At 47.4% G+C, this 17,975-nt stretch overlaps 1 protein-coding gene across 1 annotated transcript in view; it reads right to left on the minus strand.

Moving 5' to 3' along the window:
• Positions 1-17,748, minus strand: part of LOC134352535 (sodium- and chloride-dependent neutral and basic amino acid transporter B(0+)-like) — a 73,452-nt gene extending 55,704 nt beyond the window's left edge. The window contains exons 1-2 of the mRNA XM_063059797.1: positions 17,635-17,748; positions 50-200 (exon numbers count right to left, since the gene is read on the minus strand). Coding sequence (XP_062915867.1) covers positions 50-200; positions 17,635-17,748 — 265 coding nt within the window. The remainder of the gene's footprint in view (positions 1-49; positions 201-17,634) is intronic.
• Between the last annotated feature and the right edge of the window lie 227 nt (positions 17,749-17,975).

Genomic DNA, 17,975 nt, shown 5'->3' on the forward strand with positions numbered 1-17,975 from the left:
TGTGTTCCCTTTGAACACACACTCGGCTTGTCTGGACCCCATGTTTTACCTCCTCCATTCTTGTACACCAGGTAAGGGAAACGCCAGAGGTTGCCCAGTCCCACAGTGAAGCCGACCACTGACAGCACATAGTCAATCTTCAAGGACCAGTTTCCTCGCACCAGGTTCTCATCTGTTGATTCCAAATACTCGTCCTCCTGCTGACGAAGAAAGAAGAAGGTGGAGAGTGGACCTTGGCAAGTACAACCGAGGAAACTAACAGAGGCTGGCTGATACCATCAGAATAATACTGCAAAGGCTAACCGACCCAGTCAAGTCGAATCAGCTGTACTGTCATGTGCACAGCTAAGGGAGAATGAAAGACTTGCTTACAGTGTCATCGCAAGCACACAACAGACAGAATATAACTCAAACACGCAGTGAAGAAAGGGAGAAGGAAAAGAGGGGGCTTTGGAGTTACAAAAGAGGACGCTGCTGATCCCAAGGGAGCAGCGCGTGGGAGAAGTTGCTGTCTACTAAGAACGAAGCGCAGAGAGAGGAGAGTGCACACTGCGTGCTGGCAGTGGTCGATAAACGACAGCAGAGGGAAGGCGTAAACTGCTTGAGGAACTCAGTGGTCGGAGGGAAAGGGAGGGTTGATGGTTTGAATCATGACTCCGAGTGTATAGTTGGCATAAAGAGGTGAAGGGAAGAGGGAGGGGTGAAACAGGAGTGGTGGAGGGGATATTGTGGGGAGGGATGGATGAGAGAGGTGAACTAAGGGACAGAGACCCTGGATGGACCGGGATAGTGGGAAAGGCTCACATACGGTGGGTTACATAAAAATAGAAAAATAAATATTCATACATTGGGTTGGGTGTGACCTTAGGTGTTGTTCCACTAATTAAAGATGTTCTTGGGGGATGGGATAAGACCACATCATAAATACCTCAAAGGAAACGCAGCCGAAACAAGTGGTACCAAGTCTTGACGTAAAGCATCTGCCAATGGTCCTTTAATTGGACAGAGAATCTGGCAAAGAATAAGCAGAGACTCATGACTGGGGTGTCAACCAGAGGGATGATACTAATTTGAATTTGGAAGATATTGCAAAGGCAAAATTAATGACATCCTTCCAGTTGTTGAGGACCTTGCTGAGAAGATGCAGGCCTCAGAAGCACAGAAGGGAGCAGAGATCACCACCGCTTGGGAGACCATGAGATTTGTGTCAGGTCTGAGGCCATAACTGTCAGTGGGAGGTGTTGATAAATCTTCAGGAAGCAGTCCTTGGTCTTCAGGGACACATTGTTAGAGTTATAGAGACATACAGCTTGTAAATAGGTGTTTTGGCCCAACTCGACCATGACAACTGTGCTGCTCAGCGAGCTAGACCTATCTGCCTGTGTTTGACTCATTAGCCCTGAAAACCTCTCCTATCCTGTATTTAGATAAGTATAACAATGTGTCCACCTCAATGGCAATGGCAATTTCTGGCAGATCATTCCAAATACACACCACCTTTTGCATGAAGAAGCTGTCCCTGTTGATCTTTTTAAATCTTTCACCTCCTATAACAAACATATGTCCTCTTGTTTTTTTTTATTACTCCCTCCTTAGGGAAATGACCATGTGCTTCCATCCTGTCTATACCACCCCACACTCCATGGTCTTATATAGCTTTTGCAGGTCACGTCTCAGCCTCCTACATCCCATGGAATAATGTCCTAGTCTACACAACCACTGCTTGTAACTCGGGCCCCCAGTCCAGGCAACATCTTGGTAAACCACTTTCTTTCCATTTTGGCAATATCTCATATGTGGACAGTGTTGTATTTGCAGAAGGCCAGGCCTTTCCTTTGCAGGTTTTGAATGTCTTATGTACTGGTGAATGAGGCAACAATGACTTGGAGGTCAGCATCAGAGATGCACAATATCCGAATGCTGTGGTAGTCACTGAGCACAATATCCCAGTGCTCTGATAGTCACTGAGCACAATATCCCAGTGCTGTGGTAGTCACTGAGCACAATATCCCAGTGCTGTGGTAGTCACTGAGCACAATATCCCAGTGCTCTGGTAGTCACTGAGCACAATATCCCAGTGCTCTGGTAGTCACTGAGCACAATATCCCAGTGCTCTGGTAGTCACTGAGCACAATATCCCAGTGCTCTGGTAGTCACTGAGCACAATATCCCAGTGCTCTGGTAGTCACTGAGCACAATATCCCAGTGCTGTGGTAGTCACTGAGCACAATATCCCAGTGCTCTGGTAGTCACTGAGCACAATATCCCAGTGCTCTGGTAGTCACTGAGCACAATATCCCAGTGCTCTGGTAGTCACTGAGCACAATATCCCAGTGCTCTGGTAGTCACTGAGCACAATATCCCAGTGCTCTGGTAGTCACTGAGCACAATATCCCAGTGCTGTGGTAGTCACTGAGCACAATATCCCAGTGCTGTGGTAGTCACTGAGCACAATATCCCAGTGCTGTGGTAGTCACCGAGCACAATATCCCAGTGCTGTGGTAGTCACTGAGCACAATATCACAGTGCTGTGGTAGTCACTGAGCACAATATCCCAGTGCTCTGGTAGTCACCGAGCACAATATCCCAGTGCTGTGGTAGTCACCGAGCACAATATCACAGTGCTCTGGTAGTCACCGAGCACAATATCCCAGTGCTGTGGTAGTCACTGAGCACAATATCCCAGTGCTCTGGTAGTCACTGAGCAAAATATCCCAGTGCTCTGGTAGTCACTGAGCACAATATCCCAGTGCTGTGGTAGTCACTGAGCACAATATCCCAGTGCTGTGGTAGTCACTGAGCACAATATCCGAATGCTGTGGTAGTCACTGAGCACAATATCCCAGTGCTGTGGTAGTCACTGAGCACAATATCCCAGTGCTCTGGTAGTCACTGAGCACAATATCCCAGTGCTGTGGTAGTCACTGAGCACAATATCCCAGTGCTGTGGTAGTCACTGAGCACAATATCCCAGTGCTCTGGTAGTCACTGAGCACAATATCCCAGTGCTGTGGTAGTCACTGAGCACAATATCCCAGTGCTCTGGTAGTCACTGAGCACAATATCCCAGTGCTGTGGTAGTCACTGAGCACAATATCCCAGTGCTGTGGTAGTCACTGAGCACAATATCCCAGTGCTGTGGTAGTCACTGAGCACAATATCCCAGTGCTGTGGTAGTCACTGAGCACAATATCCCAGTGCTGTGGTAGTCACTGAGCCCAATATCCCAGTGCTGTGGTAGTCACTGAGCCCAATATCCCAGTGCTGTGGTAGTCACTGAGCACAATATCCCAGTGCTCTGGTAGTCACTGAGCCCAATATCCCAGTGCTCTGGTAGTCACTGAGCCCAATATCCCAGTGCTGTGGTAGTCACTGAGCACAATATCCCAGTGCTCTGGTAGTCACTGAGCCCAATATCCCAGTGCTGTGGTAGTCACTGAGCACAATATCCCAGTGCTGTGGTAGTCACTGAGCACAATATCCCAGTGCTCTGGTAGTCACTGAGCACAATATCCCAGTGCTGTGGTAGTCACTGAGCACAATATCCCAGTGCTCTGGTAGTCACTGAGCACAATATCCCAGTGCTGTGGTAGTCACTGAGCACAATATCCCAGTGCTCTGGTAGTCACTGAGCACAATATCCCAGTGCTCTGGTAGTCACTGAGCACAATATCCCAGTGCTGTGGTAGTCACTGAGCACAATATCCCAGTGCTCTGGTAGTCACTGAGCACAATATCCCAGTGCTCTGGTAGTCACTGAGCACAATATCCCAGTGCTGTGGTAGTCACTGAGCACAATATCCCAGTGCTGTGGTAGTCACTGAGCACAATATCCCAGTGCTGTGGTAGTCACTGAGCACAATATCCGAATGCTGTGGTAGTCACTGAGCACAATATCCCAGTGCTGTGGTAGTCACTGAGCCCAATATCCCAGTGCTGTGGTAGTCACTGAGCACAATATCCCAGTGCTCTGGTAGTCACTGAGCACAATATCCCAGTGCTCTGGTAGTCACTGAGCACAATATCCCAGTGCTGTGGTAGTCACTGAGCACAATATCCCAGTGCTGTGGTAGTCACTGAGCACAATATCCCAGTGCTGTGGTAGTCACTGAGCACAATATCCCAGTGCTGTGGTAGTCACTGAGCACAATATCCCAGTGCTGTGGTAGTCACTGAGCACAATATCCCAGTGCTGTGGTAGTCACTGAGCACAATATCCCAGTGCTGTGGTAGTCACTGAGCCCAATATCCCAGTGCTGTGGTAGTCACTGAGCCCAATATCCCAGTGCTGTGGTAGTCACTGAGCACAATATCCCAGTGCTGTGGTAGTCACTGAGCCCAATATCCCAGTGCTGTGGTAGTCACTGAGCACAATATCCCAGTGCTGTGGTAGTCACTGAGCACAATATCCCAGTGCTGTGGTAGTCACTGAGCACAATATCCCAGTGCTGTGGTAGTCACTGAGCACAATATCCCAGTGCTCCGGTAGTCACTGAGCACAATATCCCAATGCTCCGGTAGTCACTGAGCACAATATCCCAGTGCTCTGGTAGTCACTGAGCACAATATCCCAGTGCTCTGGTAGTCACTGAGCACAATATCCCAGTGCTGTGGTAGTCACTGAGCACAATATCCCAGTGCTGTGGTAGTCACTGAGCACAATATCCCAGTGCTGTGGTAGTCACTGAGCACAATATCCCAGTGCTCTGGTAGTCACTGAGCACAATATCCCAGTGCTCTGGTAGTCACTGAGCACAATATCCCAGTGCTCTGGTAGTCACTGAGCACAATATCCCAGTGCTGTGGTAGTCACTGAGCACAATATCCCAGTGCTCTGGTAGTCACTGAGCACAATATCCCAGTGCTGTGGTAGTCACTGAGCACAATATCCCAGTGCTGTGGTAGTCACTGAGCACAATATCCCAGTGCTCTGGTAGTCACTGAGCACAATATCCCAGTGCGGTGGTAGTCACTGAGCACAATATCCCAGTGCTCTGGTAGTCACTGAGCACAATATCCCAGTGCTCTGGTAGTCACTGAGCACAATATCCCAGTGCTCTGGTAGTCACTGAGCACAATATCCCAGTGCTGTGGTAGTCGCTGAGCACAATATCCCAGTGCTGTGGTAGTCACTGAGCACAATATCCCAGTGCTCTGGTAGTCGCTGAGCACAATATCCCAGTGCTGTGGTAGTCACTGAGCACAATATCCCAGTGCTCTGGTAGTCGCTGAGCACAATATCCCAGTGCTGTGGTAGTCGCTGAGCACAATATCCCAGTGCTGTGGTAGTCACTGAGCACAATATCCCGGTGCTCTGGTAGTCACTGAGCACAATATCCCGGTGCTCTGGTAGTCACTGAGCACAATATCCCGGTGCTCTGGTAGTCACTGAGCACAATATCCCAGTGCTCTGGTAGTCACTGAGCACAATATCCCAGTGCTCTGGTAGTCGCTGAGCCCAATATCCCAGTGCTCTGGTAGTCACTGAGCCCAATATCCCAGTGCTGTGGTAGTCACTGAGCCCAACATCCCAGTGCTGTGGTAGTCACTGAGCCCAATATCCCGGTGCTCTGGTAGTCACTGAGCCCAATATCCCGGTGCTGTGGTAGTCACTGAGCCCAATATCCCAGTGCTGTGGTAGTCACTGAGCCCAATATCCCAGTGCTCTGGTAGTCACAGAGCCCAATATCCCAGTGCTCTGGTAGTCACTGAGCACAATATCCCAGCGCTCTGGTAGTCACTGAACACAATATCCCAGTGCTGTGGTAGTCACTGAGCACAATATCCCAGTGCTGTGGTAGTCACTGAGCACAATATCCCAGTGCTGTGGTAGTCACTGAGCACAATATCCCAGTGCTGTGGTAGTCACTGAGCACAATATCCCAGTGCTCTGGTAGTCACTGAGCACAATATCCCAGTGCTGTGGTAGTCACTGAGCACAATATCCCAGTGCTGTGGTAGTCACTGAACACAATATTCCAGCGCTGTGGTAGTCACTGAGCACAATATCCCAGCGCTCTGGTAGTCACTGAGCACAATATCCCAGTGCTGTGGTAGTCACTGAGCACAATATCCCAGTGCTGTGGTAGTCACTGAGCACAATATCCCAGTGCTCTGGTAGTCACTGAGCACAATATCCCAGTGCTCTGGTAGTCACTGAGCACAATATCCCAGTGCTGTGGTAGTCACTGAGCACAATATCCCAGTGCTCTGGTAGTCACTGAGCACAATATCCCAGTGCTCTGGTAGTCACTGAGCACAATATCCCAGTGCTCTGGTAGTCACTGAGCACAATATCCCAGTGCTCTGGTAGTCACTGAGCACAATATCCCGGTGCTGTGGTAGTCACTGAGCACAATATCCCAGTGCTGTGGTAGTCACTGAGCACAATATCCCAGTGCTGTGGTAGTCACTGAGCACAATATCCCAGTGCTCTGGTAGTCACTGAGCACAATATCCCAGTGCTCTGGTAGTCACTGAGCACAATATCCCAGTGCTGTGGTAGTCACTGAGCACAATATCCCAGTGCTGTGGTAGTCACTGAGCACAATATCCCAGTGCTCTGGTAGTCACTGAGCACAATATCCCAGTGCTCTGGTAGTCACTGAGCACAATATCCCAGTGCTCTGGTAGTCACTGAGCACAATATCCCAGTGCTCTGGTAGTCACTGAGCACAATATCCCAGTGCTGTGGTAGTCATTGAGCACAATATCCCAGTGCTGTGGTAGTCACTGAGCACAATATCCCAGTGCTGTGGTAGTCACTGAGCACAATATCCCAGTGCTGTGGTAGTCACTGAGCACAATATCCCAGTGCTGTGGTAGTCACTGAGCCCAATATCCCAGTGCTGTGGTAGTCACTGAGCAGCTTCTCACCAGTTCCATTCATTAGCTGCCGTTGAGCAGAGAGATTGAGATTGGCTTTGGCAGAGATTTAGTGGCAAAAGCACAGCAAGTCCATCAGCAAACACACACAAAATGCTGGAGAAACTCAGCAGGTCTGGCAGCATCTATGGAAATGAATAAACTGTCAACGTTTCAGACCGGGTCCCTTCTTAAGGACTGAAAGGAAGGGGGACGACACCAGAGTAAAGAAGTGCTGGTGGGGGAAGGAGGACCAGCTAAAAGGAGATAGGTGAAGACAGGTAGGTAGGAAAGGTAAAGGGCTGGAAAAGAAGGAATCTGATAGGAGAGGACTGTGGATCATGGGAGAAAGGGACAAAGGAGGGGATCCAGGGGATGTGATAAGTAGGTGAGGAGAAGAGGTAAGAGGCCAGAGTATGGAATAAAAGAAGAGAGAAGGGGAGGGAATTTTCTTACTGGAAGGATAAAGTGATGTTCATGCCATCGGATTGGAGGCTACCTTGACGGAATATGAGGAGCTGCTTCCCCACCTTCATCAGTTAGATGGTTATATATGGCAGAAGAAGAGGCCATGGATCAGCAAGTTGGAATGGAAATGGAGATATGAATTAAAATGTTAGGCCACCAGGAAATTCTGCTGTTGGTGGATGAAGGGGAAGTGCTCATCAAAGCGATCCCCTAATTGACGTTGATCTCACCAGTGTAGAGCAGGCCACGTCAGGAGCACCAAATGCAATAGAAGACCCCAATAGATTTGCAGGAGAAGTGTTGCCTCACCTGGAAGGACTATTTAGGGCCTTGAATGGAGGTGAGGAAGGAGGTAAATGGGCAAATGTAGCACATTAGTTGCTTGCAGGGATATGTTCCCGGAAAGAGATTAGTAAGGATGGACAAATGGACAAGGGAATCACAGAGGGAGCGATCCCTGTGGAAAATGAGGTGTTTGGGGTGAGGAGGTAAAGATGTGTTTGCTGGTAGGATCCTGTTAAAGGTGGCGGAAGATGTGCAGAATATGTGTGAGATGTGGGGTAGTAGGTGAGGACGAGAGGAACTCTATCCCTGTTAAGGTGGTGGGAAGATGGAGAGAGTGTGGATGTTGGGAAATGGAGGAGATGCGGGTGAGGACACCATCAATGATGAAGAATGAAAAACTCTTGTTCTTAAATGAAGGAAGACATCTCTGTTGTCCTAGAAGGAAAAGCCTCATCCTGGGAATAGTTGCAGTCCAGACAAAGGAACTGTGAAAAAGGAATAGCATTTACACAGGCCACAGTGTGGGAAGGGGTATAATCAAGATGCCTGTGGCAATCGGTAGGTTTATGAAAGATGTCAGTAGACAATTTGTCTCCAGAGACAGAAACAGAGAGATTGAGAAAGGGCAGGAAGGTGCCTGAAACGGACCGAGTGAATGTAAAGGCAGGGTGGAAGGGGGAGGCAAAGTTGATGAAATCGAAGAGCTCAGCATGGGTGCATGAAGCAGCACCAATGCAGTTATCAGTGTAGCACAGGAAGATCTCCGAGCATTTCCAGGGAGGGCTTGGAACATGGGCTGCTCTACGTAGGCGACAGAAAAGCCGTGCAGGAGCCTCAAGAAAATGGTAGGAGCCAAAGGAGAAATTGTTGTGGTGAGGATGTGTTCTGTCAGACAGAAGGAGGGGAACTGATGGGTCTTTTGTTGAGAAAGAAGCAGAGAGCTTTAAGGCCTTATTAATGGTGGATAGAAAAATAAAAATACTGGACGTCCAAGGTGAAAATGAGGGGCCAGGGGCATGGAATTGAAAGTTGGCGAGGAGTGTCATGGATGTAGGAGGGAAGGGAGCAAACCAAGGGAGATAGAATGGAGTTGAGGTATGAGGACTCAAGTTCAGTGGGCAGGAGAAGGCAGAGACAATGGGCCTACCCAGGCAGTCAGGTTTGTGGATCTTGGGTAGGAGGTAGAAAATGCAGTGCAGAGTAAGGGAGCTATGAGTTTGGTGGCAGTAGATGGGAGATCTCCGGAGTTGATGAGGTAAGTGATGGTGTTGGAAACAATTTTCTGATGGTCCAGAATGGGGTCCTTTTCAAGGTATAGGTAAGAGGAGATGTCTGAGAGTTGTTGGCTGGCCTCAGCTAGGTAGAGGTCAGTCTGCCACACTGCACCAACACCCCCTTTGTCTGAAGGTTTGAAAGTAAGGTTAGGATTAGTGTGCAGAGAGTGTAGGGCAGTGCATTCAGAGGGGACAGTGTCTGAGGAGAAGCGAGGAGTGCTGAAGTCGAAATGGTTGAAGTTTCGTCAGCAATGAGAGACAAAAAGACTCAGAGCAGGCAGTGAACAAGAATGGGGTGTCCAAGGAGAGGAGGAGGGTTGGAGATGGGAGAAGGGGTCTTCAGTTCCAGAAGGGGAAACGTTGCCAAAGAAATGGGCTCACAGATGGAGGTGATGGAAGAAGAGTTCTGTATTGTGAGGAGTGTGGAACTCGCTGAGGTGTGGGCAAAGGGGAACAAAGGTGAGGACCTTGCTGAAGACAGAACTTTTGCTTCATAGAGGGGAAGGTCAGAAGGAATGGTGAATGTACGACAGGGATTAGAGCTGGGATCAGTTCGGGGAGGAGAGTTGTTGGCATCAGAGGGAGGGAGAGAGTTAAGGTGTTCAGGGAAGATAGGATGGGAGGAAGATTGAGGATCTGAGGGCCTAAGAGATGATTGGAGAGCCTAATAGACACAGGGTTAGAGAGTGGTGATGGGGGAAAACCCTACAGATATTTAGATCCTTCCACACTAACCCTGACCCTTCCACACAGCCAAGACTATACACATCCCCATGGAGTCACCCTGCTGAAAGCCAGAAATGTATATGAACTCATTAAGGGCAGAGAGCTGAAAAGGACACTTTGAAGAATTCCTTAGCCAAGCTTGTGTCCTGAAAGCAAATGCCCTTGTGTTAGTTCCACAACGAACTACCAAGGCCAGCCTCACTATCGCCTCTGAGCAGCAAGAAGCTGAAAAGAAAACATGTCAACTACAGATGAACTGGACCTCAGGAACAGACAGAATCTCTGCTAAATTTCTAAACATTGTTAGAGAGGAATTTTAGCCACAAATTCACAACCTTGTCTTCCCCAATCCCCATGAGGGAAAAGGAGATAATAAAATGGAAGCATTACCATAAGAGGAATGTCAGGCAGCTCTTGGGCTGTATTCCCTGTATCAGGGGGGATCTCATAGAAACATTCAGAATGTTAAAAGGACTGAGTAGATTAGATATGGCAAAGTTATTTCCCATGGTAGGGGACCCTGGAACAAGAAGGCACAGCTTCAGGACTGAAGGACATCCTTTTCGAACTGAGATGCGGAGAAGTTACTTCAGTCAGAGGGTGGTAAATCTGTGGAATTTGTTGCCACAAGTGGTTGTGGAGGCCAAGTCATTGGGTGTATTTAAGACAGAGATAGATAGGTTCTTGATTAGCCAGGGCATCAAAGGGTATGGGGTGAAAGCAGGGGAGTGGGGATGATTGGAAGAATTGGATCAGCCCATGATTGAATGGCAGAGCAGACTTGATGGGCTGAATGGCCTATTTATGCTCCTATTTGTTATGGTCTTATGGTCTTATAATCTAGGGATCCAATCAGATACTACAGTATCTCTTTCAATGAAAGAGACAGGTCTGACTATGATAACAGAGTGGACTCTCTGTTGTTCAATGCAGGGAAGATCATTGCCGGAGTCTCAGCACCCACCTCCTTCCAGTGCACTGAAACACCATGTGGGATTTGTCCATCCAGAGGTCTAGTGGACAAGATCTTCTCACTGCCTGTCATCTTAAATTGCACGCTTAATCCAATGCTGTACTGTCTCAACACTCAGGACTGTAAGGCTAAGCACAGCTCAATTTATCAATCTGCAGATGACACCACTGTGTTGGTAAGATCTCATATGGTGACAAGGAGGCATACAGAAGTGAGATAGAGCAGATGGTTGAGTGGTTGAATGGTATTGCAGCAACAACCTTGCACTCTGCACTGGCAAGATTGAGGAATTGATAATGGACTTCAGGAAGGGGAGGACAGGTGAATATGCACAGTCAGCATTGAGAAGTCAGTGGTGGAGAGGGTGGATAGATTTAAGTTCCCCAGTGACAACATCCATATAAATCAGTCCTGGGCCCAACACATTGATGGAGTCCCAACAAAGACATGCCAGTGTGGTTCTACCTCATTAGGAGTCTGAGCAGGTTCGGTACGTCACCGAACACTGCTGTAAATTTCTATAGGTATACATGCGTACCATCCTGACTGGTTGCGTCACAGCTGGTATGAAGGCTCCAATGCACAGGATCACAAGAGGCTACGGAGGGTGGTAGAATCAGCCCCTCCCCATATCTTCAAGGAGATAGCATTCATCATTGAGGACCTTCACCATCCCAGGCATACCCTCTTCTTGTCAGGGAAGAGGTACAGGAAAGTGAAGATCTACACTTAGTGATACTGAAACAGCAACTTACACTCCATTGTCAGATTTCTGAACGATCCATGAACCCATGCACTCTACCGCATTATTCAGTTTTTCATTTATTTATTGATATTGTAATTTATATTAATTTTATCTCTTTGCACTGTGCTTCTGTTGCAAAACAACAAATTTTGTATCATACAAGACAGTGATATTAAACCTGATTCTGATAAAGAGAAATGCAGTGAGCAGCTTCAATTATAGCACCTGGCCTTTCTGGCCTTTTTAAAGATTTTACTCCATCATTTGAGGAGACTGGGGAGCATTACTCTTGTGTTTGACTGCCCATGACAACTTATCTCAGACTTAATCATGCTTCATGATACCATGCAAGCTGGGATGTTAACAATAAAACCACAACTGAGTCAGTCACAGTGCAGCCTCATATCACCAAGCCAAAGTATCAAACTACATATATGTCACCATATACAACCCTGAGATTCATTTTCTTGTGAGCATACACATAAAACCAAAATAGAATCATAATTATCCATAATAAAAACCATAATAGAATCAATAAAAGACTGTAACCAACAGAACAAACGAACAACTAAACAGCAAATACAAAAGAAAATACAAGAAATAATAATAATAAATAAACAAGCAATGAGAACATGAGGTGAAGCGTCCTTGAAAGTGAGTCCATAGGTTGTGGAAACAGTGCAGTGATGGGTGAGTGAAATTATCCCCACTGGTTCAAGAGTCTGATGGTTTAGGGGAAATAACTGTTCCTGAAACTGGTGGTGTGAGTTCTGAGGCTCCTGTACCTTCTTTCTGAGGGTAGCAGAGAAGGGAGCATAGCCCAGGTGGCCAGGATCCTTGATGATAGATGCTGCTTTTCTGTGACAGTGCTCTGTGAAGATGTGCTCAATGGTGGGGAGGGCTTTACCTGTGATGGAGTGGGCCATATCCACTAACTTTCATAGAATATTTTTTGTCTAGGGCATAAGTGTGTCCATCCCAGGCTGTGATGCAACCAGTCAATATACTCCCCACCCCACATCTATAGAAGTTTGTCAAAATTTTAGATGTCATGCCAATCTTCACAAATTTCTAAGGAAATAGAGATGCTACCATTCTTCCTTTGTAATTGCACTTACATGTTGGGCCCAGAACAGATTATTTGAAAGGATAACACCCTGGAATTTAAAGTTGCTGATCTTCTCTGATGCCCCCCAGTGAGGACCAGCTGACGGACCTATAGTTTCCTCCTCCTGAAGTCAATAATCAGCTCCTTAGTCTTGCTGTCATTGAGTGAGAGATTGTTGGTGTGGCACCATTCAGCCAGATTGTCAATCTCTTCCTATGTGCTAAGTCATCACCATTTTTGATTAGGTCTATGCCAATGGTGTCGTCAGCAAACTTAAATATGGCATTGAAGATGTGGTTAGCCTCACATTCATAAAAGGTTGCAGACCTGAAGTGTTACCTGTTTCTCTTTCTACAGATGCTACCTGACCTGTTGAGTTTTTCCAGCATTTTGTGTATTAATTGTCATCGATCTTCAGTTTAAGACCATGACATGGTGAGACATGCTCCAATCTGTCAGTCACTGATGCAGGAGTTTGATCTTCCAGCTTGGGTAATAGTTTTTCAGCAGCTATCCCAGCAAGACCTCAAAGAACATTCTACCTTTTCCCTGATACTTCTAAATGACAGGTGAGATATGGACACTTTCTGTTCAAGTCATGTCCTTCCAGAACTCTTTCCAGTAATGGTACTGAGACATATCATTTCATTTTACATCAGGATAATGACTTGTCCCACAGTAACTTCTGATTCATTAGAGCAAGCCTCCTCCAAAATGCCCCATCACTTCGTTTTAGACACAGCAGACATGTATTATGTTGGAAAACTATAAGTGGATTCAAAATGTGTTCTCCTATTTATAATCTGACTTAAGCAGAGAAAGTTCAAACTTTGTTACGATATAAGAGGAAGCTATTCAGACTACCAAGGCCAAAGTGACTTCAGAGTAATCCCAGTGTATTTCTCTGTAAATTATTCTGTGTCAGATGGCCATCAACTCTCTCCCACCAGAATTTCCATTTTCCCTTCTGATATACGAGGCTATTTGGTCCATTGATTCTAGCTTACAGGGGAATCACATCCTCCCACTTTAAACTCACCTACACAAGTGGCAATTTACAGTGGCCAATTACCCTATCAAGTCACATATCTTAGGAGCACCAGGAGAAAACCCAGGTAGTCACCGGGAGAGCAGGGAAACTCCACACAGACAGTGTCAGATATCAGGATCGAACCTAGGTGTTGCGAGCTCTGAGGCAGCATCTCCACCTGTTACCTTCAGTTCACTAAATGTTTTAGATTATAACTGTATTGAATGAAGTTACTTACCAATTTTTCGACTGGAGTTACTTGGTTAAAAAAATTTATGCTGGGAAAACGAAGGAACATATTTATGGGAATAGGAAAACAGTCACAGGGCCAGAAACAAAGGAAGGTTTACTGCCTTAGAATTGAAGTTTTAGGGTTACTTCACCAAATACTTAGGTCCACATTAGGTCTTCCTTCAGCAGTCCGTTGCAAAATCTAAGCTTGTACAGACCCATCAAAACTGGCTAATAGACCAAGTGCTGTCTTAGGACTGGCTCTTCCAAACCAAAGGCATTTGGATGTGATGCACTTTGCACAGAGAAGTTTGTTTTCTGTTGGAGATTGGAACACTGGTTTTGAAATGGCAGTGTTCTAGAACCTGGGGAGAACTGAAAAAATTGAGTTCAGGCCTCTCAGATGTTCAGGGAAGTGAATGCATTTTCCTCTGCATTAGATGATGGCATACAGTAACAACTTGGAACACACTGTTCAACACACCATTTGCTGGAAGACCTCAGTCTGTTGAACAGCATCTGAGGGCGGGGGGAGGAATTATCGATGTTTTGGGTTGAAACTCTGCAGCAGAACCACTGGATGTTGTCTCCCAAATTCATGCTTACCCCTACCCCCCACACACACTCAAAACTTCTTGTCTCAAGTCCACAACAGCTGTCTACCTCAGCTACAGACATGGGTAACCTGTTCATGTCATTGCCTTATATATGTCCTCGTACAGAAGGGGCCTATTGTGTCCATACTAGTTCACAAGAGAGAAGTCCAATTGGTCTCATTGCACCCTCCTCATTCCCCTGTAACACTAAACTTGTTCTCCCTCACACTTGCCCATCAGCTCCCCTTTTGGTTGGTTTCACTATTAATCTACATTAATGACCAAATCAATAATTAGCACGGGGCAGGGACCACTGAACTCATCAGCACATGCTATGTGATGTGGAAAGAAGTCCACACAGTGACTGTGAACTCCACATTGTCAGCATCCAAGGTCAAGATTGAACCAGAGTGCCTGGAGGTCTGAGGCACAAGCTTCTATGTCACTGTTAACAGACTGTGAACTGGTTATTCAAGATAATGCAATGTGTGACCTTGGGAGGAAGAGTCCACACTTGAAGCCACTCAGACGTGTGATCTGTTGCACTTCGGAAAGTTAAATCAGGGCAAGACTTACACAGTGAATGGTGGAGCCCTAGGGAGAGTTGTAGAATAGAGAGGCATAGGGGTACAGGTATATAGTCAAGAAAAGCTGGTGAAGAGGCAATTTGGCATGCTTGCCTTCTTTGGTCAAATTACTGAGTACAGGAGTTGAGACGCCATGACATAATTCTATAAGACCATACATGGAATTCTGGTTGCTCACCTATAGGAAGGATGTCAGGGGTTCAAAGTTCAAAGTAAATTTATTATCATAGTTCATATTTGTCACTATATGCTACCCTGAGATTCATTTTCTTGTGGGCATTCACAGTAGAGCAAACAAATACAGTGCAGTAAAGATGGAGAATGTATCGAGGCCTGGATAGTGTGAGTCATAGGGAGAGACTGGAAAGGATATATTATTTTTCCCTGGGGTGTACGAGGCTGACAAGTGACCTCATAGAGATTTATAAAATCAAGAATGGGGTGGATACAGTAAGATAGATGTTCCCAGGTTAAAGGGAGTCTAAAATTACAGGACATGGATTTAAGGTGAATGGGAAAAATTTAAAAAGAGGGCCAGGGGGGCAAGTTTTTCACACAATGGTGGGTACATGGAACAAGCTGCTAGAGGAAGATATGGAAGTGGGTAAAAGACAGTGATTCTGCGATTAGTGTAGGTTCATGCCTGCCCTCTCCACTTCTACTGCTCTCAGTTTCATAGTTGCTTTGTTCTGCCTCCTCTTTAAGTTATCACACTTAATAACTTCCCTTTTGGCTCTTCCCACTTTCTTCAGACTAAGGGTGTAGCTATGGGAACTCGCATGGGCCCCAGCTTTGCCTGCCTCTTCACTGGTTATGTGGAACAGTCTATGCTCCAAACCTATACTGATACTGCTCCCCAACTTTTCTTTCGGTACATTGACAATTACATTGGTGCTGCTTCCTGCACCCATGCTGAGCTCACCAATTTCATCGACTTTACTTCAAACTTCCACCCAGCCCTCAAATTCACTTGGTCCATCTCGGACACTTCTCTCCCCTTTCTCGATCTCTCGGTCTCCATCTCTGGGGACAGACTGTCCACTGACATCTTCTACAAGCCCAGTGACTCTCATAACTACCTCAACTATACCTCTTCCCACCCTGCAACATGCAAAAGTGCCATTCCCTATTCCCAGTTCCTCCGTCTCCGCCGCATCTGCTCCAAGGATGAAGCTTTCTGTTCCAGGACATCTCAAATGTCCTCTTTCTTTAAAGATCGTGGTTTCCCTTCTGCCGTCATCAATGATTCAATGATGCCCTCACCCGCATCTCCTTCATTTCCTGCACTTCGGCCCTCACCCCATCCTCCTGCAACCACAACAGGGACAGAGTTCCCCTTGTCCTCACCTACCACCCCATCAGCCTCCGGATCCAGCATGTTATCCTCCGCAACTTCCGCCACCTTCAACAGGATCCCACCACTAAGCACATCTTTCCCTCTCCGCTTACTGCAGAGATCGTTCCCTCCGCGACTCCCTGGTCCACATGTCCCTCCCCACGGATTGCCTACCCGGAACTTATCCCTGTAAGCGTCAGTGCTACACCTGTCCCTACACCTCCTCTCTTGCCACCATTCAGGGCCCCAAGCAGTCCTTCCAGGTGAGGCAACACTTCATTGTGAGTCTGTTGGGGTCATCTATTGCATCCGGTGCTCCCGGTGTGGCCTCCTCTACATCAGTGAAACCCGACGCAGATTGGGGGACGGCTTCATTGAGCACCTCCACTCAGTCCGCCACAACAGACAGGATCTCCTGGTTGCCACCCACTTCAACTCTGCTTCACATTCCCATTCAGTTATGTCTATTCATGGCCTCCTCTACTGCCATGATGAGGCTAAACTCAGTTGGAAGAGCAATACCTCATATACCGTCTGGGTAGTCTCCAGCCCCTTGGTATGAACGTTGAATTCTCCAACTTCCAGTAATTCCCTCCCCCTCCCTTCCCCCATCCCAGTTTCACTCTGCCCCCTCCCCCAGCTGCCTATCTCCTCCCTCATGGTTCCACCTCCTTCTACTACCCACCGTGTTTTCCTCTATTCCTTCTTCACCTTTCCTGCCTATCACCTCCCTGCTTCCCCACCCCACCCCTTTATCTTTCCCCTTACTGGTTTTTCACCTGGAACCTACCAGCCTCCTCCTTCCCACCCTCCCCCACCTCCTTTATAGGGCCTCTGCCCCTTCCCTCTTCAGTCCTGACAAAGGGTTCCGGCCTGAAACGTTGACTGATCGTTTCCACGGATGCTGCCCGACCTGCTGAGCTCCTCCAGCGTGTTGTGAGTGGGGTTTTCAAGTGGGCACCCTCCTTCCTCAATGTTTCATGGATTAGCCCACTACATCTCCGCAGGGCTCGATGATGACATCTGCCATCCCAGAGTTATTCCCCCATCATGTCCTTCCACTCTCCTGATGCTATCTTGGAGCCCAGGAGAGGTCTTTTCACTTAATCCAAAGCCAATAACAGTAGGAACAAGGCCATCAGCAAGTGGAAAGGTTTCTGTGATGCTTCACCACCTCTAACCCTTCTAACATGGAAAAAGTATTGGCTCTGGGCAGAACCATCCCATAGTCTACACTTCTCCTCTATCAAGTGTACGCCACCCTTTGAAATTCTTCATGGCTACCAAGCCCCATGGCTCCCCACAGAGGAGCCTACGGTGGAGGCCTCATCCAGCACAGCCCTGATTTGCCACTGTCAGGATGCTTGGAAGAGAGTATAGAGTGGCCATCCTAGCTGCCAACTGCACCCACTGCTGCCAGGATAGACATGGTCAGTGCCCAGCCAGATGACTCCAGCCTGTGGACCAAGTCTGGCTCCTGCTCCGATTCTTGCAAGCTCTCACTCCAGTTCGTTGGTTCATTCATGCTTACCCATCGCATCAATCCAACTGTCTCCAACTGCACCATCCACTAGGGTCACACCAACCTTCCTCACTGTCCTGCCTCAAGCCTGTTGTCCAGGGACTACTCAATCCACCTGAGCCTGCAACTCCAGATCCTAGGATGGTGGGAGATGGTCCGATGTCCATGGTTCACCAGCTGATGAATTCACCTCATTGAGGACATGCTCTGTCGTACCTGGTTGACTGGGC

Source organism: Mobula hypostoma, chromosome 10 (assembly GCF_963921235.1).
Source record: "Mobula hypostoma chromosome 10, sMobHyp1.1, whole genome shotgun sequence".
NCBI lineage: Eukaryota > Metazoa > Chordata > Chondrichthyes > Myliobatiformes > Myliobatidae > Mobula > Mobula hypostoma.